This window comes from Thunnus thynnus, chromosome 22 (genome assembly GCF_963924715.1).
Source record: "Thunnus thynnus chromosome 22, fThuThy2.1, whole genome shotgun sequence".
Classification (NCBI taxonomy): Eukaryota; Metazoa; Chordata; class Actinopteri; order Scombriformes; family Scombridae; genus Thunnus; species Thunnus thynnus.
In genome coordinates, this window is record NC_089538.1 from 15,428,782 (window position 1) to 15,454,083 (window position 25,302).

General features: G+C 37.4%; 3 protein-coding genes across 6 annotated transcripts; 1 reads left to right on the plus strand and 2 right to left on the minus strand.

Moving 5' to 3' along the window:
- Positions 1-2,340: 2,340 nt before the first annotated feature.
- On the minus strand, positions 2,341-4,708 carry si:ch211-212k18.15 (uncharacterized protein LOC563681 homolog). The gene is made up of 4 exons (XM_067579437.1): positions 4,511-4,708; positions 4,071-4,171; positions 3,223-3,396; positions 2,341-3,088 (listed from the first exon to the last, which is right to left on the minus strand). Exons 1-4 carry the CDS (start codon positions 4,599-4,601, stop codon positions 2,633-2,635), a joined length of 822 nt encoding a protein of 273 aa, XP_067435538.1. The 5' UTR covers positions 4,602-4,708; the 3' UTR covers positions 2,341-2,632.
- Positions 4,709-8,419: 3,711 nt separating this feature from the next.
- LOC137174756 (uncharacterized) lies at positions 8,420-18,750 on the plus strand. Of its 4 annotated transcripts, XM_067580215.1 has the most exons (12): positions 8,420-8,565; positions 8,637-8,762; positions 8,860-8,968; positions 9,073-9,197; positions 10,600-10,670; positions 10,811-10,936; positions 14,702-14,797; positions 14,923-15,054; positions 15,377-15,505; positions 15,613-15,650; positions 15,738-15,778; positions 15,877-18,750. In XM_067580215.1, the coding sequence occupies exons 2-12, from the start codon at positions 8,705-8,707 to the stop codon at positions 17,139-17,141; spliced, it is 2,190 nt and encodes a 729-aa protein (XP_067436316.1). In that variant the 5' UTR covers positions 8,420-8,565; positions 8,637-8,704; the 3' UTR covers positions 17,142-18,750. The 4 variants fall into 4 exon arrangements, with proteins under 4 accessions (XP_067436316.1, XP_067436317.1, XP_067436318.1 ...); XM_067580216.1 differs by lacking the exon at positions 8,637-8,762 and having other exon boundaries at positions 8,807-8,968; XM_067580217.1 differs by lacking the exon at positions 8,420-8,565 and having other exon boundaries at positions 8,641-8,968; positions 15,877-16,013; positions 16,149-18,750.
- Positions 18,751-20,906: 2,156 nt separating this feature from the next.
- Positions 20,907-23,885, minus strand: LOC137174562 (E3 ubiquitin-protein ligase RNF19A-like). The gene is made up of 4 exons (XM_067579944.1): positions 23,631-23,885; positions 23,374-23,474; positions 21,965-22,114; positions 20,907-21,814 (listed from the first exon to the last, which is right to left on the minus strand). The coding sequence occupies exons 1-4, from the start codon at positions 23,695-23,697 to the stop codon at positions 21,359-21,361; spliced, it is 774 nt and encodes a 257-aa protein (XP_067436045.1). The 5' UTR covers positions 23,698-23,885; the 3' UTR covers positions 20,907-21,358.
- Between the last annotated feature and the right edge of the window lie 1,417 nt (positions 23,886-25,302).

Here is a 25,302-nt window from a genome sequence, read left to right on the forward strand (position 1 = left end):
GTCTGGATTTTTAGTTTAGTTCCTGTTTTATTTTGATATCATTTTTGTACCTTTTACGTCTGTGTCTCAGTCTTTTGAGTTATTCAATAAATATTCTGCTTTTGATCCTGCCTGCCATCCTTTGCGTTTGGGTCCACCTGCTCCACTCACTGTGACAGTGATTAATTAGAGAGGAAAGAAGAAAAAACTAAGTTTTGCTATTAATTTGGATTCATTTTTCAGACTTTACTCTTTGATTTGGAATTTTACTCTTTGGGCTTTGAACCATGAAACCATGTGAGAAGTCTAGAGGGAAAATGTCTCTTTGGTGGAACTTCTAACAACTCATAAATATCTTAAACATGAGCTAAAACTACACGCTGATATTATAGAGGAGCTCAAGGGACAACGTTTGGAACTAGGGGTTTAGTCTTTAACAATGCAGCATAACTTCTAAACTCATGATTTTGTGTAAAATTTTAATCTGAAAAGTAACTAGTAACTACAGCTGTCAAATGTAGTGGGGTAAAAGGTATAAAGTAGCACAAAACGGAAATAGGCTACTCAAGTTAAGTAAGCTACAAGCATCTTAAAATTGTACTTAAATACAGTACTTAAGTAAATATACTTTGTTACATTCTATGTCTTGTGTCTGCACAAAAAAGCAGAGGAGCAACTAAAATCATTATCAAGGTTGTCTTGGATGGCTTTAGAAGTGAAGAGATGTTGATCGACCTGTGCGACACTGAGGAGCACCAGAGGAACATAACAGTACACAAAAAATAAAAATACCAAAGTGTGGAAAAACTCTGAAACTATTCAGGATATATCAGTGCCTTGCACTGTCATGCTTCACACTGATGTTACACCAGTGTGGCACTCTGGTGGTCCAAGTGGCCCCACTATCTGTACACATGAAGTCCTGAACTATGGACAGACTGGGACACTGTAACCAACCATTTTGACTCACATGAACCACAGAAATTTGCCTGGTTATTTTGCAACAGGTACTGGTCACATAAAATCAAATTAAAGCATGTAGCATGGCATTATTGTCCAAAGAGGACAGGAGGAAAGCTACTGAATGAAGAAAAGGGAGAAAATTATACATGTACAATATGTGCGCACATACACATACATCACTTGGAAGTGATATCAGACCAAGAATATGCCAAAAGTGAGGCACAACTAGCAACAGTCAAGCCATCTCCGGAAAGATTAATGCAGAGGATTTCCTACCAGACACTCAAAGAAGCCACACAGACAGACAGCAAGATGCTCTCTACATCACATTAACAAGTTTCACCTCAACAGTTCAAACAAGAAGTGACAAGCAAAATTATTGGAGTAAGTCAGGCTGCTGCTATCCGTCTCTGTCCTGTACCCTTCTTGTTTAGTTTAGAGTTATTGCCATTTGGTCGTCACTTCAGGATTCAATGGACAAAATCATACAGTCTACTTTTTTCTACTTGAGTTATGTATCAGGTTTTGGATGACACAGAATCAGGGATCTTTTAAAATAACAGTGTTGGACTCTAATAAAGTTGTATTGTGTTGTATTACTTATGATTTTTTAAAATGTCTTTGTACTTTTAAATTAACTGATGTGGCTGCAAAACAAACAAAAATCAGATTAATACTGACCAGCACACACTGATTATTTGCACTAACCTTGTTAAAAACAAGTTTTTTGACCTTGTCTTGTCCCTGTAAATGATAAACACTCTGTGGAGCTGTTTATAGCCACCATAAAGCTGGTTAAAAACCTCTGAATTGTATCCTTAAATCCTTAACTCTTAATATGATGTAGTCTGTACTAGTTCTTATTTTAATTCTCTTTGCTTTGTAGTCACATGCAAGGCTTTCCAGACCTTAGTATTAAACTGAAGCATTTTTATGGGCTCATGCTCATGGAAAATCATGGCACTCAAAGATATTAAGAAAATTTTTAAGTGTAATTTTGTCAGTAAGTCAAGGGTCTGTTGTTTTTTCCCCAAAATGTTAAGAAATATTTTTTAAAAAAAATCTTTTTTGACAATTTTTCAGATTTTATTGGAAATTAAAGCGCTTTTTGTCATCAGTGTCATTATTGTGCAGGGTTATTTGATGATTGACCTATAGGGTGCTACTGGACCTCTGCTGCAAAATTGATTCCACAACAGGTTTTGTTTAGGATGAAAGGTCATAGGGTTGTGCAAATTTTTACACTTCTTTACCTTCTTTATGCTTCATGTAAAATATCTATTTGGTATTTTGAATTTTATATTGCATGTGAATAAACGTTATAATTTGACTCTTGTTTATCTTGTACAACATCCAGCAAATTCAGTCCCATATTTGGAGAAAACATAGACATTCTGCTTTCATGTGGATGTAAACTTTATTAAGTGATGCAGTTATTAATGATGAACCATCATTGAGCAGACCTTAATTTGGAATTAACCTTGAGTGGCAAAAGAAAAAAATGTGAATTATACAGAATTAAGTGAATACAGCAGATATGTTGTAATAATATTTATTTAAATGAAGACTACATGTTTGGTTACTGTTGCAATGAGCATCTCCCAATGAAATCTAACAGGAAAAGTTTAGTGTGACAGAAGAAAGCTGTAAATACACATTATGAGTACAGATTGTGAGTGCATATTCCCTCTTAGTTTCTGTGCCACACGGGTATGGAGGTTTGTCTGGGAGCCACACCACCACTGCAGGGGATGAAGTAGGAACTTGTCTTCAGGCACTCAGGAGTGAGCTTCAGACACACAAAGCAGAACTCAATCTGACAGCGAGGACACAGGACGTTCTTGCAGCCCGTCTTGTCGTGCTCCACCCTCTGACCACAGGTGGGACAGGCCCGGATGGAGGGACACTCGTTGACCCCTTCCACCTGAGGGAGGGCAGTCATCTTGCACTTCTTGAGCAGCTCGAGGTCATGGTTGACACAGCCATTGTTGTCACAGCGGTCAGAGCGTGGAGCTTTACCTTTCCACTGCTGCAGACACTGCCAGCAGAACTCATAGACTTTCTGCTTATCTGCTGTGCAGATTGTGCAATGCACACAGAGATTGGTGAGGTCCTCTCTCTCCACACAGGTTTTGCACCCAGGACACTGTTGGAAAGGATGTGAGAAACATTAAGTTATCTATGTGTTTTTCATGATTACTGGATGTTATAGAAAAAAACAATCTCTGCTGAACCCATAATTGACCCAGTCTGTATCTTTTTGAAGGTAGAAGCACTCACTGTTTTGAATTCACAGTATTCTGTAGCAGCCAGACGAGCGATGTTCTCTTCAAAGTACTGCATCTCTTCAGCTGTCAGCACTGCCAGCCTGCGCACCTCTTGATAAGACCACTCAGCATCACACTTGTGTAAGGTGCCGTCCTTCAAAGCAGGGCACTTAAATTTGTACTGGCCCTAGAAATTAAAGAACAGATTAGGTAATATGGCCACTCCAAGATGTGGTGTACCTGTCTAGGGTTGCCATCACAGCAGCCAGTTGAATATCCCGTACATGTAGACTTGAGAGAGGTTTAATTCAGAATAATTAATCGACAACACTTTAAATGACTAAAACATTTAAACTCAGATCAGACCTGGAAAAACTGCACACTTACAAACTGAGGACATGACACTGTAGAAATGTGTCTTAGTTTCCAAGAATAAAATAAAATTTTAAAATTTGAAGATGAAAAAGATGTACAATTAGTAGTTAAAAGTCAGTGTGCCGTTGCCAATTTTAAGGAAACATGTATCAAAATAGAAAATATGGTAGCCTTTATGGTGTTGGATATCGAGCTATAGATTAATCTCTGCCATTAACACAACATTTCAACTATTTTCCTCTGTTCTTCTATGTTTTTGTGTTGTGTACTTGTTTTTGCAAGCTCCCCTGGGGGATGAAGTATTTTGAATTTAATTGAATTAATATATTGTCAAAATGCCTTTGTGGGGGCTTCAAACTGCCCTGAATGGACCCATATTACAGTAAATGGAAAGTAATTCTTAGGAGACAGATTTGGGAAACTAACTCTTATGACGGATGGAGCTAAACACACCCTGTTTAGTGTCAGTAAGGTAGTGGAAAGTACCTGATCCAGCAGACTGCGACACCACCCAGTGAGCGACTCTGGAGTGACGGCATGACCGCAGGACATCTCTGCTCGGAGACCCTGGTCTCCTTCCTCTGGGGCTGAAGAGCACAACAGCAAGACACATTATACTCAGCATCACAGTCACATATTTGCACAACTGATCCCACATACCTTCCTATAGAGAGGAAAATATAAAATAATGTTTTACATAGCCATCTTTCGTTACATGTCAACAAAGTGAAATTTATACGACAGTGCCAAAATCTCATCCCGAAAGTTCAGCAGCAGCACCACTGGGTGCGTGAATTGACTTGATTTAGTTAACTTTATGTAAGCACCACAGTAATGAAACCATTACAAATAACAAACATGAGTTTAGGAGACCTTGCAGAGTGCCACAGTATAAATACTTTGGGTCATTTCTTCTTAGTACTTACGTAGTGGATCCAGATCATCTGGTCTGTTGACAAATTTCAGAGTCGTGTCTCTGGGGTCGTATCTTTTTTCCTCCTGATTCTGTGTAGACATTTTGTTTTAGATCAGCCTCTCTTTCCTCCGTGGACAAACTGCTTCTCTGTCTGCACTCAGTAAACACTGAGGCTGCCGGCTGTGTCGCTGTCAGTAGTACAGTGATCAGTAATACACCCATGCAGGTTCATTCTCACTTTCGATTTCTTCCTGGTAGTTACAAGAAGTCACGTGAATGCAAGTTAGTAGCTCTAGATTCTGTCTATATCATTTGATTTATTTTTAAGCATTATTAAGGCTACAGGCAGCTTTGATGTATGCGCTTATTTGTGGGTAAAAGGTCTTTATTTGACTTTACTTTTACTTTAAAGGTATTTATTTACATTCTCCTATATTAATAATTATTTAGATACTGTTTATGAATATTATTTTACACTATGTTATTAATAAGTTGTTTCACAGTGTGGTGGAAGTTGACCGAATAAAGGAGACCAACAAAGAGAAATTTGTCTTTGTGTATTTAGCTTTTGCGCAAAAGGACTGAAACCTACAAAGTGACAGTCAGCGACCACCGAGGAATCAATACCGAGTGCATCGTCATCAGAGTTTTTATATGCATAAGAACAAAGAGTCAATAGTTACATTCAATGAGGGGAAACACATCAATGATTAAATTAAGGCATTCCCCTAATGAGGGTACACTCTTGTCTCAGATTAATGGGGTTTCAACGCTACATCATTAAATACATAAATGTGGTACACAGATCAGGCATTGTATTCAGAAAGACAGTTCATTTATAGTATCAGGGGTACGAGCAAAGTTCAGCAGAAAGGGAGCCAGTCCTGCTTTCCACAAAATTGTAAACCACAGAGAATCACATTTAAATGCAAAGGTTATACACAAAATGATCACTTTTATTTTTTTCCTCTTCACACAGCAGCTTTTAATAAAACATCCAGAATGTGGAGACGGTGGTGAACAAGCGCTGCTGGAATATCGGGCGATTTCCAAGGGATTTTATGGCAAGACTCGATGCTGTTATGAAAAATAGGAAGAGGCAATAAAAGCACATACTGTATAGTTATAAAGGAATTGATGTGATCACATGTCATCCTGCCTGTGTGTTTCACAAAAACAGGGAAATTAGCTTTCACTTTGCATTTACAACATTTTTATCTGTACTGGACTACGGCAATGTTATCTATATGCACACCTCTGCCTCAATATCTTTCATTAGATTATTTGTTACCAGAGACACTTTCAGGACTCACCATTGTGAAATTATCAGAAAATGGGATGGCCACCTTTGACCCTGAGAAGGAAACATCATTGTATTTTATTTATTTATGATTTATAAAGCCTTACTCAGTAAACCAGTGGTTCTCAAAGTGGGGTTTGGGGACCCCCATAGGTCATTGAGGGGGCTCCAGGGGTCCCCAGCAAAAAGGAGAATAATTTATTTTCACTATAATTCCATCCATAAGTAACACAATGACAGTATGTATTACTGTTTTCGTCATTGGTTTCATACACTTTCTGTAATATGACATCTAAAAGCAAAAGTCTTATCACATGAGGGTCTTTGGTCTAATTTGTCTCAGTTTAGGGGTCCTTGACGTGAAAATGTTTGAGAACAACTACAAAAAGCCACCTGCATCTGCATCCATCGATGTACCACACTCGATGACAGGAAATCTCACTTTGAGAACACTGTGAGAAAAATGTCTTTTAGTTATCACGCCCCATAAACATGGAACAGTCTACAAAGACAAATAAAATTAGACACACTATTTCCCTTTGATCAATTTAAGCAGCTTACAGTTTTCATGTGTGTGTCAGGGCACCATTGAAAGTAAAGGTGGTTAAATAAAGGTTTGAATACATTTTAAAACAGTTCTTGACGCTGAGGAGATTAAAATATGTATTACTGTTGTTACATTTTTGTTAAGATGAAAGTGAAAGTATCCCTTGCCCCTCTCTGACGTCAGATCATTTGGTTATTTCAGTCAACACCCTGAAGAGGCATTGGCTCTCAGCGACAGAACCTGACAGGAGCAGCAGCTCGCACACAGAAGCAGCGCAGAATGGGAAAACTCTACCAGGTCGTTGTTCATGGTTTAAGGGGGGAGAAGATGGTGATCGACCTGTGCAACACAGAGGAGCAGATGCAGAGTATGACAGTGCTGCAGCTGAAGGAAAAGATAGCAGAGAGGCTTCCCGGGAGCACAGGTGGGCTAATGCAACTAAAAACAATACACTGAATAGTGAAATTGTGAATTCTCTTCTATAAATATATTGTTGTATGTTTTAAAATATAACAGGATGTCTAGAAATACAGATACATTATGTGTTCAATATAGTCAGCAGACGAGGAAGCTTTAGTTTTGTTTTCCCTGAAAAGTGGACGACCTTGATTTAGCCTATTTTGAACTTCAGCTGATTCCGACCTGCGATTTCAATCCATTACTGTTTTCAGTCACATTAAAGTCCCATAATTAAGAGAACTGTTCTATGGTTGCAGGGCTGAGAACTTTAATTTGAAGTTGAACTTGAAAGTGAACTTTTAAGGGCTGAGGAATGTTGTTTTTGGTTTTGGATGACTGACGACTGATTTTGTTTCTGTGTGTGTGTGTGTGTGTGTGTGTGTGTGTGCGTGTGTGTGCGCGCGCGCGTGCGTGCGTGTGTGTGTATAGGAGAGAGTTTGGACACTCTGCGGCTGATCTTCACAAACAAGAGCCTGGAGGGAGACTCCAAACTGTTGTCTGAATATGGGATCCAGCACAAGTCCGTCATCCAGATGGTGATAAGGGTTCCTGGAGGACTGGCAGCTTGATGGAGGCAGAGAGACCATCACCATCTTCATCTCCTAGTGTTCTTCCAACTCCTCGTCCTTCTGCTGGCTGTTGTTTTATGTCATATATTTGTTTACAGATTTTTAAAGATTTTACTGTATAGGATATTTTATTGCAACATTCTTGTTCAAAGTTCATGTTACTTCTAAAATGTTTGTTGTTAAATAAAAATGTCTTCACTAATGCTTCATCTTTACTTCAACATGTAGATATTAGGAGTCCTACACTAAGAACCCACATATACAAGACAGGTAACAACAATATGAAAGTCTCATCGCTATTTTCTGACGAATAAGAAAGCTAATTGTTATACAGTGTCCACCATGGCTCCCTGAAAGGGTTTTAGTGACCTACAACAATATCTAAAACTGTCAAATCTCTTTAAGTTGCATCACATTATAGAAAGTTGGATAATTACATTCTACATCAGCAATATACAAATCTTTCAAGGGAATTTAGTACAAACCCATTTGATCAAATTTATGAACAAAATCACAACACCTCTAGTGTGACTATATGGATTTTGTGATATGCAAAAGGAAAATAACTCTTACGTTTTGAATATAGAAATGATATTAGCTTCAATATATCATACACAAGTAGGCAATTTGCTATTTCTCACTTTATTACAATTTGCTATTTCTCACTTTATTACATTATATATATATATATATATATATATATATATATATATATATATATATATATATATATATATATATTTCCAGCTGCATATGCTGCATTGATGTCTTCCTGAAAAGAGATCCTACATGTTACTATTTATTTTAGGTTATACAAAACTCCTATATTGGTTGTTGAACTACGGTAGAGAGGCTTGTGGTTTATTATATGACACATTTTATGGTTATATGACACACGTAGGTCTAGGCTATGTGTTTCTTTGAATCTATTACCTTTTTTTCTCGCGAATAATATTCAGTTTCGTTGTTAGACGTGTGAGCCGTCTGTAAACAAATCCAATATTTCCGACACACTCTGAATGCAGCCTTCCAGCAGGCGTTTCCACAAGCGAAAGAAAGCTTCGGGAAGGTTATATTTAGCAGGATATAGAGATAGGACTGTTCGTGTCCATCGAGAATAAACAGAGAGGACAACTTGTTTTACAGGAATCTGGGGAAATGTCTTGAAAGTGCGAATCTTACAACTGAAGGTATTTCTGCTCAGTTTTTTTGTCATGAATTTGTATTCGTTCTTAAAATAACTAGGCCTACTGATTTTCAGCAACTGAGTGTCAACTGCAAATACTTTGCACCGAGGTAAAAGAGGACTGATATCCAAAAGGAATCAAAATGAATACATTGGTGGAAAATGATCGACGGTTTCTTAACCATGGTTTTACCTCTCCAGGTAAGATATACAATATGTGCTGTTGCGTGTTTTATCATCCATAGTAATGGCATGAAGACCGTTCTGCAGTATGGCGCCTGTATTAATGTTCTCCCAGCGGCTGATATTAAGTACTATGGCTTGATGAACCAAGGAGCTACGTGTTACTTGAACAGTGTGCTGCAGGTGTTGTTCATGACCAAAGAGTTCAAAGAAGCTGTGGAAAGGTTTGTTACAAAACTTATATTTCAATATAATGTTGTCTTTATTTGAACTGAACTGAGGTTAGTGCTGTTCTGCACCACTCATGGTCTGTATTTACTTTCTGTAGGCACACCAGTGAAAATCCTGACACTGAGTGTTTTGAGCTTCATCTTAAAAACTTGTTTGAAGACTTAAAGAGATATAATCCAGTTTACACCTTTAACATCACAAAGAAGCTGGGCATCAAGAATGGTACAGTATATTCTTTACACCTTACATGACCAAAGTTACAGTTACTTTGGGTAATTACATGTAGTAGTACAGCCTAAAATAATATCTAGTGATTTAGATATCTGCATCTTGTGTGCAGAACACTTTAACAGTTATCAGTAAATTAAGTCTCATTAATAGACAGCATATCTGATATACGGTCAGTCCCGAATCCTAGAAAATCCAGAGTTAATACAGTAAATTGGCACATGGAACAACAAAGTCTTTGAATAGGCTACATGTCAGAGGACCAAAACTTATTTGGTGGAAATTTTCTCAGTTCAAATTTAGGTTACATGAAGTGTAATACCTTGTGATTTAGATCTGCATTGTATGCACAAAAAGTTTTAACATACAGTAAATTGTATGGTAAAAAGCATCTCTCACTGCAGTCAGCCCCCTTCCTTGTTGTATGTGCGCATGCTCACTTGCTCACACACAATCAAACAAACAAACACACACACAGGTGTTTACTAAACACTGCTAGGCTGAGTGAGCTGTGGCTGGGGAGCAACAGGCTTCGATTTTGTTGTGAGATGTGTGCTTATTACTACCTTTGGTGTACCAACATAAAAACAAAAGGGGTAACCTATGTTCTGTTATCACTCTGGAGCTTGTTGTCTGCTCCTTTGTTGAGGAAATAATGTTATTTAGCTGTGTGTGTTAGGGAGAGGGCGACTTGTGATTGCAGGGGAGTTTTGTTGTGAAATGTGTTGTGGTCAATTTAGGCAGCTAGCTGTCTCGTTAGCTGGAGAGCTAATATCTGCAGGGTGTTTCTACTCAGATAGCACCGTTTTTGTTGTGTTGTTATGCTGGTTGTTTGTTGATGTTTTCCAAAACTTGACTCTGGCTCAACTTTCTGGCCGCAGGCCGATGCAGCGCTGCTGCGGCCAAAACGCCTGCCGGCTAAACGTACTCCCCCATTCAAATTAATGAGAGGACTGGCGTTTTCACCGCACTGCCTGATTTAGTCTGAATATGGCCTTAGTGGAAGAGAAGCAAGGCACTTGGGAGCATGCAAAAATATCACATCCACTGGGTTTTTGTGGAAAATCCGGCCTGGGTCCTCACATAAAAATCTGTCCACAGGCTGTTACAGGCAACTGAGGAAGTCGGGGAAGGTCTCATTTTTTTACGTTATATTACTACCTGTTCACTCATTGGCAATAAAAAACCATTAATATTATAATAATAATATAATAATTAATGTAAATTGCTTCATAATTTTACATATAGAACCTTTAAGCCAAATAGATTTTCTGGTGTTAGGAGATAGCCCCTGTAGTAGTACAGAGTTTGTGTTTTTATTTTTTCTTTAGTTATAAGGGATACCAAAAGTATCCAAAATGAAATACCAAATGATTTGTAATCTTTCTACCCTCAGTGTTTGAACAACGTGATGCTGCTGAATACTTTGAGAAGATATTAAGTCTGATGAGTTCTAAGGCAATGCAGGTAAATTCATCATTAATATCAACTCAAATAGACATGGCCTCAAGGAAAATTATCTGTAGCTGAAATTAAACATAACACTTTTATATCAATATCTGTTTGTTTTTTTTTAAATATCAATTTCAGTTTTTTTCTGTTTTCAGATTTTCCATGGAGAGTTGACACATACGATCAAATGCTCTGAATGTCGTACAGAGACAAACACTGATGGTCCATTTTGGCATCTTCCTCTTGCATTGGTTGATTCCTCCAGTGAAGACTATAGTGTGGTAAGGATCTGAAAACCTGCAAACTTTTAAACATTTTTCTTTTGTCAGGAGACATTTAGTAGACTAAATGCATCATTGGCAGACTAGATATTCAGTTTATCAAGTCAGCTGAGTGAAACATTTGTGATCTATCTATCTACTAAAGGAGGGAATCTCTGTATGTCTGTATGTCCTTCGTACATCTCTTGATGACACTTGGCTGGTGCATTGCTGGGGAACAAATGGATTACAATGTCGAATTTGGTGCAGTTTGGACACACGGCACGATTAATATTAATAAGCTTAAACTCTGAATAAACAAGCCATCAGCCGCTCCGCTCTGCAGCGACAGGGCAGGGCTTCTGGGGTCTGACTTACTGAGTGGGACAATGGCACGCACGCCTCTAAGTTAAAGTGCCCAAGAGAGAAGAACGAGCATACATAGGAGAAAAAAAACAGAGGCACAGGCAGTAAAACTAGCCAATAGGAACGCAGCCTGATTTTATTGGCATCAGAATCAACCAATGGAAGGCTGTAAACTGCTTCTACGGTTCAACCTCAGTTTAGTCTCACTGGTGAAGTTTCTGTCTGGATTAAAACCATTTAATTTATTAAATCCGTATCGTTTCAATCGAGACATTTGTCAATTGACATATATATGTGGTTCTCAAGAAAAAATAAGCAATTGGCCTGTTCTGAACAGGCACATTTTCAACGGGCATTGTACTAGTATATAAAAAACTAGGAAATATTGTTATATATTATATGTTTTTGGGGTGTGTCACAGTCCATCTAAAAATCTCAGCTAGTTAAACTTAACATGGAGCTTAAGTCATCCACCAATGGACTTCATTATATAATGAAATTTGAACAGACAGTCTTACAGGTTTTGGAGACACCCACAAAGATACAACATGAGGTTTTTCAGTGCAGAGCTGATGAGATTTGAATATAATCAATGGTAAATGTCTTGTGTGAACATGGCATTGAATCATACAGGTGGGAGAAATTCTTTATTTAGATCCCCAATAGCCTCCTCAAAGTCGTTGCTAGTCTTCCTGGGGTCCACAGAGAAATGCTGCTGCACTGCCCTCTAATGCATGTGTCGAAATCTTTGAGCATGACAGCTGAATGCTCAGTGATGTCAGAGCAGGTGGCTTAAAGGTTTTATATGTAGAATTATGAAACAATTTACATGTATTAATGGTTTTTTATTGTCAATTAGTGAACGGGTAGTAATATAACGTAAAAAAATGAGACCTTCTCTGACTTTCCTGGTTGCCTGTAACAGCCTATGGACTGATTTCTATGTGAGGGACCCAGGCCAGATTTTCTGCAAAAATCCAATGGAAGTGATATTTTTGTATGCTCCTTAGTGCATTGCCTCTCTCCCACTAAGGCTGTATTCAGACCAAATCAGGCGGTACAGTGAAAACGCTGGTCCTCCCATTCATTTGAATAAGGTGTTGGTACTCAGTTAGGAGTAGGTTTGGTTATTAGCAGTAATTAATCATTATCGAAAATAATGATTAATTATAACAAATCAATAAAAATATTAATGTGAATGAATAATAATGAGGCACCACCCTGAGAGTCAGGGACCAGTAACCAAACAGTTACAACAGTCTCAAAAGGGTGTTGATCCGAGAATGTCAACATCCGAGAGATATTAACATTATAGGATGAACAGTGAAGGTTTGAATTTGAGCGCTGACCCCGTCAACAAGCTGTTATCACAAGCAGTCGGACAGACACAAATCAATTTAGCAAGCAGCAAACAACAACAATACTTGACAGTATCCTCAGCAGCAGCAACCGGACTCATGGTCCATTAACCTCATAACAAACAACAGCAGTAAGGCTGAAAATAACACAGTAACCTATCTCTGCCCAGACTTAATCTTCAGTCCGTCTTTCGGGTCCGGCTCAGTTCTTCATGCTCTATCGGTGGGTTTCAAGGCAGCTGATCTTCGGTGGGGGTGTGGTGAAAACACGGAGTTGAGGCAAGTCTTCACAAGTCTTCGTGAAAAAATCCTTTTCTTTCTTCTGCAGGCAAACAGGGAGTGCTGGGTTGCAACAGCGGCTTCTTTCGGATCCGGTAATTGTGCTTGGTTGAACACAGAGGAATCTCTACTCGCCTAGCGAGGTTGAGATTGTGCGGCCTGGTTAGAGTTTAACATACGTGCGGGAGTTCATTCCTTTCATTAACTGTGCAGGCAGTTGGAAGTAAAGTTCTGACAGTGAAGTCACGGCTGGGAAGAGGAAATCCCATGCTTTTCCGGTGGGTCTTTTCCAATGAGAGCCGAGAGTTGAGCAGAGCATAATGGGAGTTTAAGTCCGTTTTGGACTCCTTTTGTTTGACATGGCGCCTTTCTTTGCTATCAGGCTTTGTGACTGTGTGCAGTCCTGCCTTTGTCTCATGCACATGGAGGTAGTGTGTTTAGCCTGTGGGCATTTTGGCTGCAGCGGCGCCACACTGGCCTGTGGCCGGAAAGTTGAGCTAGAGTCAACTTTTGGAAAACATCAACAAACAACCAGCATAACGACACAACAAAACAACAAAATAAAACAACAGTGCTATCTGAGTAGAAACACCCTGCAGATATTAGCTCTCCAGTGAATGAGACAGCTAGCTGCCTCTGTCGAGCTCAACACACTTCACAACAAAACACCCCCGCAATGACAAGTCGCCTACTCCTGAGCACAGATAAACAACATTATTTCCTCAATAAAGGAGCAGACAACAAGCTCTAGAGCGATAACAGAACATAGCTTACCCCTTTTGTTTTTTCTGTTGGTAGACCAAAGGTGGTAGTAAGAAAACATTTCATAACAAAAGAGCAGTGCGTTGCTCCCCGGCCAGAGCTCACTGAGCCTACTGGTATTTAGTGAACATGGTTGGTAAAAAGAAGTTGCAGTTTGCAGGTTGGGTCAAGTTCGGGTGGTTGATTAATGCATATTTTTGCAGGTTGGGCAGTGCGGATTGGCTCTCACCTGCCAGTGGCAATGGCACAGCAGGAGCCTCTGTTTGTGTGTTTTAACTGGCAGTGAGAGATGCTTTGCTGAAACATGGTGCAAAACACAACGCTAGAGATCTTTTATGTAATTATGAGAAGTGAAAGCCAAGAAAACTCAGACTGTTGTTGGTGATGGTGTTGAGTCGAGACTTCTTGCAATCAATAATGGGGTGCCACAGGGGTCTGGTCTAGGTCATTTACTATTTACATTATCTAAGCACTACTTTATCAATTTATATGCCGACGACAATTTTATATGGCCCTGGCTCTACTCCAACCTCCTAACTCATCTTTAGTCTGCCTCTGAGGCATGCCAGACACCCTTTTTTAATCGTCACTTTTAAATGCATGTAAGACCAAGTACAGTGATGTTCAATATCTACCCCCAGAACACTACCTTTTTGTGAAGACTGTCTTTTAACTTTTATGTCAGTATTTGATTACAGAGTCATTCTATTCTGTCAAACTCCTAATGCATTATCAAAAGGTTCGATTAAGCAGCTTAAGGTTAATTGTTTATTGAATTATAAACATTACCTGCATAGAAATGAAGAATTAACCTGTTAAATTAATTAAACTTAATTATACAAAAAAAAATTGCAGGATCCCTGATGACAAATACAAAACAGGTAACAGTAGGAAATACCCCAAATAATAAACATAAACAATCTTTTAAATATCAGTTGACCTCTGACACACTCATAAAGCTGTTTAGGACATCTGTGCAGAGGCTAATTTCAAACGCAAATGACATCAGTGTATTTTTCAGGTGGATGGCATTGAGAAGTTTTTTAGCACCTCAGAGGTCAGCGGAGAAAACCAGATGTATTGTGAAAAGTGTGATGACAAAGCTGATGCTACTTTTGTGAGTATCTAATTTGTGTATATTAACTCTATAGTTGTGCAATGATAACATTAAGAGTTTATGATGTTTTAAGGGAATTATAACGACATAACAACTAATGTTGGGGACCGGTGTTTTTCTTTCAGAAATCTTTAATGACACATCATCCAGACGTTTTGATGCTGCAGTTGAAAAGGTTCGAGTTTGACTACCGTTACATGGCGTATGTTAAAATCAACCACTTTGTGAATATTCCCTTCACCTTGCAGATACCAGAGGTATGCTGAATATTTTACTATTTTATTTCAATTTAATTCCATTCAAAGGGCCTTATTAGCATGAAAGTTTCAAGAACAATGTTACCAAAACATCTAAGTACAATTTGTCCAAATATTTGGACAGTACACAATAACAGTAATATGAACATAAACACAACATTAAGATTGATATATATGAATCATATGTATATACAGTATATCCTATGCATGTATTTGTGTGTGTGCGTGTGTGTGTACATTTAGAGAAGGATGAATGGGCATCACATTGCATTTCTTTTTAAATTCTGATCCTAATGTCTAATTTTTTTCCACTGCTGATCAGAATCAGATATATGAACTATATGCAGTTGTAGATCATTTTGGAAATCTGAGAAGTGGACATTACACTGCAACAATCAAGTCTGATGATAATGACATATGGTATAAATTTGATGATGCCAGAGTGTCAAGGGTAAGAATGATAACTTCAACTATAGTATTGTGGAAAATTGTTCCAAATTTACTTTATATGATAATTATTTAATCATCTAAATGCTTGGTTATTCTTTTCATCAATAGCTTGATTACCAGCCATTCCAGGTGGATAACGCTGAGAGGTAAGTGTCCATCTGTCTTTTCTTTCCCACCGTACAGTTTGCTGATATGAAAATAACTTTACTTTCTTTCTATATTTTTTCCTCTAGATCCCAGACTGCTCATCTTCTTTTTTACAGGAAAAAGAAAAGTAAGAGGCATACATTTTCATTATACTTATAGTTATGTATGTGTGAATGACTGCATCAAATTGTTTGGTACTTGATTGATTTTATACTTACTTTCTAGCGGATGCTGCAGATACTTGTACTCAAGACACCAGGGAGATGTCCACTTCTGAAGGCCTACCAATGGACATCAGTGATAATGTCGAGCAACTTCAAGATGCTGTAAAGATTAGAGAGAACCATGAGGGTGGGGAAAAAGTAGAAGTGAGTAATGACACTGCAGAGGCTGTTTCCATTGACAGATATGAAGAGAAAGAGAGCAGAGACATGCACAGTTTTGGGTCTAGACAAGTGAAAATGATGAGGGTTGAGGAGGAGGATATGGGAGGAAAGACAGGAGCTGATGACCAGGCAAAAAAGAGAAAAGTGTTCTCTGTAGAAACTCACACTGATCAGAATGTAGGGGATCAGAGCAATTACAATGGAGGACTAGATGATGTTACACAGAAAATATCACAGGAACACGTGGAAGGAGATGTCAGACAGAACATACCGTATATTAGTGATTTTAAACAGGATGTCAGTGGTGGGCATGGTTATTTTAACAAACAAGATGACATGAGCAATACACAGATGACAGAAGAGGATGGAAAGACTGGAGACAGTCAGTCAAAAAAAAGAAAATCCTCCATAAAATACCTCAACAAGAATGACAAGGAGTATGAAGACAATGTTCATATATGTCAAAACATATATGAAGATCAGGAGGGTAAACAGAAACAATATTATGACCTTGAACCTGTTGGTGTGGACACACAGGGAGAAGAGGAGAGGATGGAAATAAATGTTAAAGGTAACAAGGAAAGAAAAACTGGAGATGATGAATCAGCATCAGGGAGTGTGACGCTATTATATGTGCTAAGATCAGAGGATTTTAACAATAGAAGAGATAGTGATGGTAAACAGAACATGCCAAAAGATAATCAGGGAATCAGTAACACTTTTTGTAAAAGACATCAGCAACAGAGAGAACAAAAGAGAGGAGATAATGAACAAAGGGTAGGGCCATCACAGAAACAACAGCACTTCAGTCAGGGTGTAGAGTATCCAAACAATGTAAAGCAGGAAATCAGTGTTACAACACATAAAGATGTTGGTATGGAGAAACAAGCCAAAGAGCAGAATGAAAATATTCAAAACAGGGAGGACTCTTCTTCTCGACAAGCAGGATTGGCAGGAAGGGGAAGACTGACAGAGAACCAGAGAGTTGGCAGTGACGAAAAGGCAAGACACGTGAATTCTCAGCCAAATGCAAGATCTGGATTAAGGGAAGATACGATGGACGTTAAAGATGGTACAAAGCAGAAAAAAATATTATTAAAATAATATTATGTCAAGATAATTGAGAAACAATATTAAAAAAAACTGATAGTGGTATTAAAATAAGCAGTGTTACGAAGAACATAAGAATAACTGTGATGGAAACCCCAAGAAGCAGCAGTAGAGTCATGTAAGATGTAAGATTTATTAAAATAAATGCTTAAAGAAAATCTAATCCAAAAACAGAGCCACAGGACAATCTGTCAATGAGTGTGTGCAATTTGAACCTGAATGAGTCAAAGAAACACTACCAAAAGACTTATTGGAAGTGTAGAAGAAGGAGATGAGACAAACTTGCAACTGATTCAAATGCCAAAATATTGTGAGTTGTGCCTGACACACAGGCTGCTGAAATAAAACATAAAAGTAAGAAAAAAGATGTGGATGGGAAAAAAGAAGAAAAAAAGGGACAAAACAAAACTACTTTTTGTTTTTGTGCAGGCCAGATCTCAGAGTCGGAATAAAAATGAAATACAAACTTTGTCCATGATAACACAGATATTTTAGCAGTGATTCACAAGATTCTTATATTTTTTAGTTTAAATGATGATCTCTATAATTGGTACTGTCTGTTTATTGGTCCAGCAATGAAAAATCTTAACATGTATTGGATGGATTGGAATTTTGTTCATTTATTACCCCAGAGGATGAATCCTCCTGACTTTGGTGATCCCCTGAGTTTTCCTCAAGTGCCACCACAAGGGTGACATTTTTGGCTTTTAGTGAAAAGTTTCAACAAGTATTGGATTGATTGTGAGATAATTTGGCATGTTCCTCCTGTGTTTACTGCTGTGTGAGTATGTAAATGTAATGCTATGTTAATGTGAGCATAAGACGCTGAACTAAGAGGTGAACATGGTAAACATACCTGCTAAATATCAATATGTAAGGACCCATGCAAGCATTGTCATTGTGAACATGTAAGCATGCTAATGTTAGCATTTAGCTCAAAACACAGCTGTGACTAAGTACAGCCTCACAGAGCTGTTAGCATAGCTGTAGACTCTCATCCTGTTGATTGATAAGCTACTTGGTAATTTACACTTTGTCAGCAGAACTATGATATATTTTTCCTTTGCTTTTTGCTTTTTTCCTTTGTTTTTGGTTAGTGCAGTTTGAGGGTTTCTTTTGATTTTTATTCTGGTTCAGTCCATGCAGCAGATCATCTTGTTTGTTTGGATTGTTTTGTGTGTGCAACAAATGTAAAAATGTTTAACGTCAAAAATGTCAAGGTATGAAGCAATAAGTTTTTTGTGTGTGTAAAATTCATTTCACATGTACTTGCTGAGTGATCATACTTTTTTTGTCTTTTGTTGATCCTTTGAAGTTTTTAAAAAAAATTTACAGTCAAATGTATCGACCTATAGGCTAACATTTTATTTTCATGTTGAATTGCTCAAAGATACATGAATAGACGGCACAGAACGTAACGTATAATATGATCTATGACAAGAGATTGTTTGACGGAAATTAAATATTACATGTAAACCTATATATATATATATATATATAACCTATATATGTAAATATTTTATTTCCATTATGTGTTGTCTTATTTTAGTGTTATGTATTGTACTAAAATGAGAATTACTGAAAGAATCAAGCACTAACTCTGTCCTAAATGAAGTCATCATAAATCTAATAGACTGTGTTGTGTCACTGTGTTCTGAGATAAGAGTTTCACATTCATTTATTTAAACTTACAGTCATTTACAGGAATCCACATGAGTTCTGGACAGTCAGATGTGTTTTTCTCTTCTGTATCTCCTCTAATTGAATGTGTAAAGGTGCTGAAGCTAGACTATAATTGATTATACATAATATAGTAAAGACAATTTATTTCAAAATTTAATAACTTCATATTTTTAGAGTGAACTAAATGAAGAAAAGAAATAGTCAAAAGTCCAACTCTAATTAGTTTTACTCCTAATCTGTCCTCACATGACAACCTCACAAAGCCAGTCTGTATAACTGATTATAAGTAATATATTAAGATCATTTATTTCAAGATCCAATAGCTTCATATTTTCCAGTGAACTAAATGATGAATAGAAATAGTCAAAATTCCAAATCATATTAGTTTCACTCCTAATCTGTCCACACATGACGACTAAAAAATCAAACAAATAAACAAAAACAACAACAACAACAACAACAAAAAACAGTACTAGGCAGCATGAGCAAAGCAAATCTTTCCAAGAGTGGTAAATTCTGGTTTAGTACCCCCTGCCCTCACATTTAGGGTCTGACATAAAAGGTTTAAAACACCTTATATTAACAACAATGGATGGGCTTGTTGCTAAAACAGCTTTGACTCACTAAAGAATATAAAACAGAGGCTTTCTGTTAATTCATCTGTAAATACCAGCTGAGGGTATGCTAATATCTCCTCCTTCTGTCCTGCATTTGGATTTCTCTTGTAATCCAGTGTATCAGTTTCTAGAAAATGTGTTGTAGTTGACGACCTATAGGCCTATATGAACTTCAAATGAAGGTGTCAAAATGAATCTCTGGGAAAATGGCCGGCATTTTTACCTCTCAAGGTAAGATAAGTGTTATATAATATCATACATATAAACATAATACATATACATATAAACATGCATTATTAAAAATCTCATCCCAGCAGACAAGTACCATAGTTTGATAAACCAGGGAGCAACAGATTATTTGAACAGTGTGCTGCAGATGCTGTTCATGACCAAATACTTCAGAGAGGCTGTGGAAAGGTTTGTTAAGTCCAGCTTTGTGCCACAATGTTTGCATTTTTAAATGTACCTCTGTGTCACTTTATGGGATAAAAAATGATGTTTTTGGTTTTGGATGACTAATCGTTGATGGTTTCATTTCTCTCTCTGTTTGTGTGTGTGTGTGTGTGTGTGTGTCTGTGTACAGGAGAGAGTTTGGAGACTGCTCTGCTCTCATTTTATTGCTACATTCCGGTGAAAATTTCATGTTTTTTGTTAAATAAAAAGGTAAAAGTCCTCTCTAATGCTTCATCTTTGCTTAAATATGCAGATATTAGGAGGCATACGCTACGCAAAGAAAGTCGCATTGCTATTTTCTGACAAATGAAGCACAGTAAGCTGTAATTTAGAGTTTCAGGCTCTTTGATTGTTGTACAGTGTTCACCATGGCTCGCTGAAAGGGTTTTAGTGACCTACAACAATTCCTAAAACTTTCAAATCTCTTTTTAATTTGTATCACATTATAGAAAGTTTGATAATTAAATTTTACATCAGCAGTATACAAATCTTGTGTCATACAAAACTCCTATTTTGGTTGCTGAACTACAAAAGCGAAACTTAGGGTTTACTTTCTGACTAGATCAGTATAGAGCTTTTTGTGCTACACAACACATGTAGATCTATTAGGCTCTGTGTTTCTTTGGCTCTATTACCTAAACCCTTCATCATCATGCTACAGGGAGACTCCACCCTGCTGTTTGAATACCCAATACACCCACCCCCGACATGCTTCTACTTTTATTACTCATATGTTAGATAAATAATTAGTTAATTAGCAATACAATTTCTCTATCTTCTCTCTGGCTTATTTGGGACGAAATTATATTTATAAAATTTCACTTGACATTTGTTTGCCTTTAGGGTTTCTGTGATATACAATACCAATCAATAATCAATCAATCAACAATCAGTACAGAAACTTGAATAAAATATGACTTTTCTGGTTTGATTTTCTAATCCAGGTCTAAATTACTATTTTTATGTGAAACAGAAATTATTTAGTTAAACAAATAGCATGTTTGTATCTTAACTTTTATTTAACAAGAAAAACAGTTAAATTCTACAAGGATAACATTGTCTGCTGTGGGCTTGACAGTTGTCCCACAGTGAGGACAAAGGAACAAAGTAATATAGTGATAAAATAAGACAAAAAATATACAAACATTTGGTAACATTGTGGAGATTACAAGGGCTAAATTACAATTAGCTGACATTAAAGAAGCGACACACAAAGAAAGGATAACAAATAACAAAATGTGGTGGTGGATATGAAAGGATAAGTATATGTATGTTCCAGCTAAGTTTCAAATTTCTGAATTGATAAATGCTTCACATTTCAGAGACTAGTTATGATGATTACATTTAGTTGCCAATTTCTCATCAACAAAACACAAAGATGATTATATTTGCCAGAAAGATGCCTCTATGCCAGATATCAACAGAAACCAAAGCACATATGGTCTGGTGTTGTTTACATTATTTCTGCTGCCATACAGGTATAGAGGTCTGTCTAGGTGCTACACCGCTAGAACAGAGTGCGTAATACGCTGTGTTTCCCATCATGCACTCTTTAGTTAGCTTCAGACAAACAAAGCAGAACTCCTTCTTGCACTGGAGACAGACTGTGTTTTTGCATTTTGTTTTGTCATGCTGCACCAGTGCACCACAGGTGGGACAGGCACGGATGGAGGGACAGCCAGAGACCACCACTCTGTCAAAGACAATGTCTGGACAGGTTCTTAGTGTTTCTAGTAGACTGTTGCAGCAGCCATCATTTTCACAGCGGTCTGATCTTGGAGATGGACCTTTCCATTCACTTAAACACTGCCAGCAGAATTCATAGGGCTTTTGTTTATTAGCAGTGCAAAATGTGCAGCGGACACTCAGATTAGATTCATCCTTTCTCACCACAGACGATTTGCATCCGGGACACTGTGATATTGTAGGTGGTGAAAGAAGAGGGAAAATAGAGAAGGATATTATTATATTTCACCATTTTATTAGCATGAAGAACACATTTAAATAGCAAATGTTGTTTTCAAGTACAGCTATTAAATATTGTGGTTTCAATGAGACACTTACTAATTTGGCATGAAAGTTGTCCCTGATGGCATTGACAGCCATGGTCTTTTCAAAGTACTCCATTTCTTCAGGGGTCAGAAGGGCCATTTTACGAACCTCCACGTAAGACCACTCTTGACGACAACAGCCACACACAAATCTGCTTTTACCCTTTATTGAAAAATTGAAAAGTAAATTAATTCATTAGAATCGCAGGTTGGAAACAAGCCACTAACACTATGCAAAATCTTAAGACTGTACTAACAGCCATTCTCTACGGCTGCTATGAGTCAACAATGTCAGTGTCAAGAATCTGCATCCTGGAAATTTGAATGACTTTGAATTCACTTGGAGTCTTGATTTTTGGTCAAGGTCAAACTTTGACTACAAGTGTCATATTGTGAAGGGTTACTGTGTAAATAGCATTTAAACATTTGTTAATTAATTCCCTCTATCACCTAATGAAATATAATATCCTAGTCTTGGTATTTCTAGGGTTGTATCGTCAAATATATGATTATTTCATAACTTGCTGTAATCAATTTCTATGTCAAATCAATTGTTGGTCAATATTGTGACTGATGACCAAGTATTAATGGATTTTAACTTTGATTTGTTATAGTAGGAAAAACACAGGTGTTTTACTAATACTCTGTCTAAGTTACCCAGTGAACCAGCATCCTCAGTATCAGTGGTGGAAAGTAATTAAATACATTTATTAAAGAACTGTACTTAACTATAATTTTGTGGAACTCGTACTATTGTTGAGTATTTTTGCTACTTTAAAGGCTACTTCTATTTAAATATTTTAGAGGCAATTTGTGTACTCGGGGTAAAAACAACTAAAAATGGTGCAAAAACCATGAAAACCACCCCTTAATTTATACCTTTAAATGCCTTAATTTTCTAATTAAGGGGGAAACTCAGGGGTAGTTTTCCAGGGTTTTGGTCCATTTTAAGGGGCACAAAACCCTTGATTGAAATTTTTTTTTTTCAAACACCTTACTTTAATTTATTTCAATCCAATAATTTATACATGAATTATCCCCTTAAATACTCATTAATAAATACCTTAATTCCATCATCATTAATGGGTAAATTAATTGAATAGGGCTATTTTCAGGCTTTATAGCCTACAGTAATAGATCAGTGACAGGATGCTTTTTCTGTGGACGTGTACTTTTACGTTTGATACTACTTTTAGTCTACATTTTGCTGCTAAGTACCCGTACTACTTTTAGTGTAGAGTGTTTTCTTTAAAAGTTGGAGCATATTAGCCTTCTTAAAGGTAGTACTTCCTCAACTGCACAATAACAGCACCTCAGGCAGCTAAAAAGAATTCATCCTCATTACACCTGAGCTTTTGCTACGGCGACATTTCAAAATGTCTTCCGTGAAGCATTTTTGAAATGCAGGTCATAACATCCTACCTCGTCTAATAATCTGCGACACCAGTTGGTGAGAGACGTCGGAGTTACAGCATGACCACAGGACATCTGCGCTCTTCTAGACTTGAAGCCTTCATACAGAACTGAGAAAAACACACGAAAGCGTTATTAAAAGCTTGAGCATTAGGCTTGTGTTTATCTTAGCTCAAAAAACATAAACTGATTTTCAAATTACTTTTCTTTTCATGCAAATTACTTTTCTTTTCATGGATTGACCGAGGACAAATTCGGCTACTTACAATCTAAATCATCATCTCTATCGACAAATTTAAGACTGGTGTCGCGAGGGTCATAACACTTCTCCATTTTACGCTGCTGTCTGCTGTAAATAACGACAAACAGCAGTGGTAGGCGAGTCTCTATGCTACAAGACAAGACGTTTTCGGTTTCATTTCTGATTAGGTTTCACATTGATAAGTAACGTGATTTTCATAGAAGGTACCCAGGTCTACAAAGCATGGACAAAATAACAGGAACTTATCTCGAGAAATAACATTAACTAACACAGTTTCACTGTTATGATATTCTTGTCAATCTTTGCAGCCTTGAATGTGCCATGTACGAGGACATATTGTATACATAATAGGCCTATGATCACCAGCCATCAAAACAGTTTTCTTCAAACCACATTACGAGTTACATTCATTATATTATTTGTAACGACATAAAGTCAAAAAAGCTAAATGCAAAAAAGTGAAGTAGGTCTATGAGTTACAGATAAGTACAGACAGCTACAATATATTCTGCTTAAATACATTGATGATCATGATGAATAGAAATATCGTTAAAAAAAAATAGGCGTGCCCTCTGTGACGTAGGTAGCATCCCGTTTATCGAGAACAACACAGTCAACCTGCATTCCTGTTAAACCCGGTGAGCCTCACACACGAATATAGTGAATAAAATGGGTAAAATCTACCAGGTCAAGGTGTTCGGGATTACAGGTGAGATGAAAATGATCGACCTGTGCACCACAGAGGAGGAGATGAAGAGCATGACTGTGCTGATGCTGAAGAAGAAAATATCGGATAAGTTTCATTGGGAAGAAGGTAATAGCTATACTTAAAACTGATGAATAGAAAATTACAGTGCCATGAGTGAGCTTAGCCATCTGACACACTTAAGCTAGAAAATTGAAGTATTTACTTCATACATGTCGAATGTTTTCAAATGCAATTCATTGTTGTATATTTTGAAATACAAACGTAGCTTTGAACTATTTCATAACTCACTGCCACCTGCGATATTCACTGTGTTTCCAATAGCAATAATAACATTTAATGCAGCTGAGTATTAAATCAACTTGCGATTAAATTTTAACGATCAATGATGAATTTATTTTGTTTGTGTGTGTGTGTGTGTGTGTGTGTGTGTGTGTGTGTGTGTGTGTGTGTAGATATACGGCTGATCTTCACAAACAAGGAGCTGGAAGGAGACGCCACCCTGCTGTCTGGATATGGAATCCAACACATGTCAGTTATCCAGTTGGTGGCGAGACTTCCTGGAGGACTGACAGCTCTGACACCTTAGAGAGAGGCAGAGACCATCATCATCATCATCATCATCATCGTCATCGTCATCGTCATCGTCATCATCATCATCTCCTCGTGCTTCTGCTGATTTATGTCATATCTTCTAAAGACCCTTGATGCTAATAGATTCCAAGGCTTTACTGCCCAGACTTTTATTACAATATGTACATCTTGTTGACAGATTTTTGAAAAATAAATTGTTGTAATAGAAAAAATAAACAGCTTCTCTCTGATTCTCTATGTAAAGCAGACAACGTCTCCTCATCGCAGACATAGAAGGTCTAGCCAATGACCCAAAGCACATAACCTTTCTCTGGTTGATGTATAAAAAACTGTGGGCCCTGAAGCAGGTCCCCAACAACATGAGGACTGAAATAAT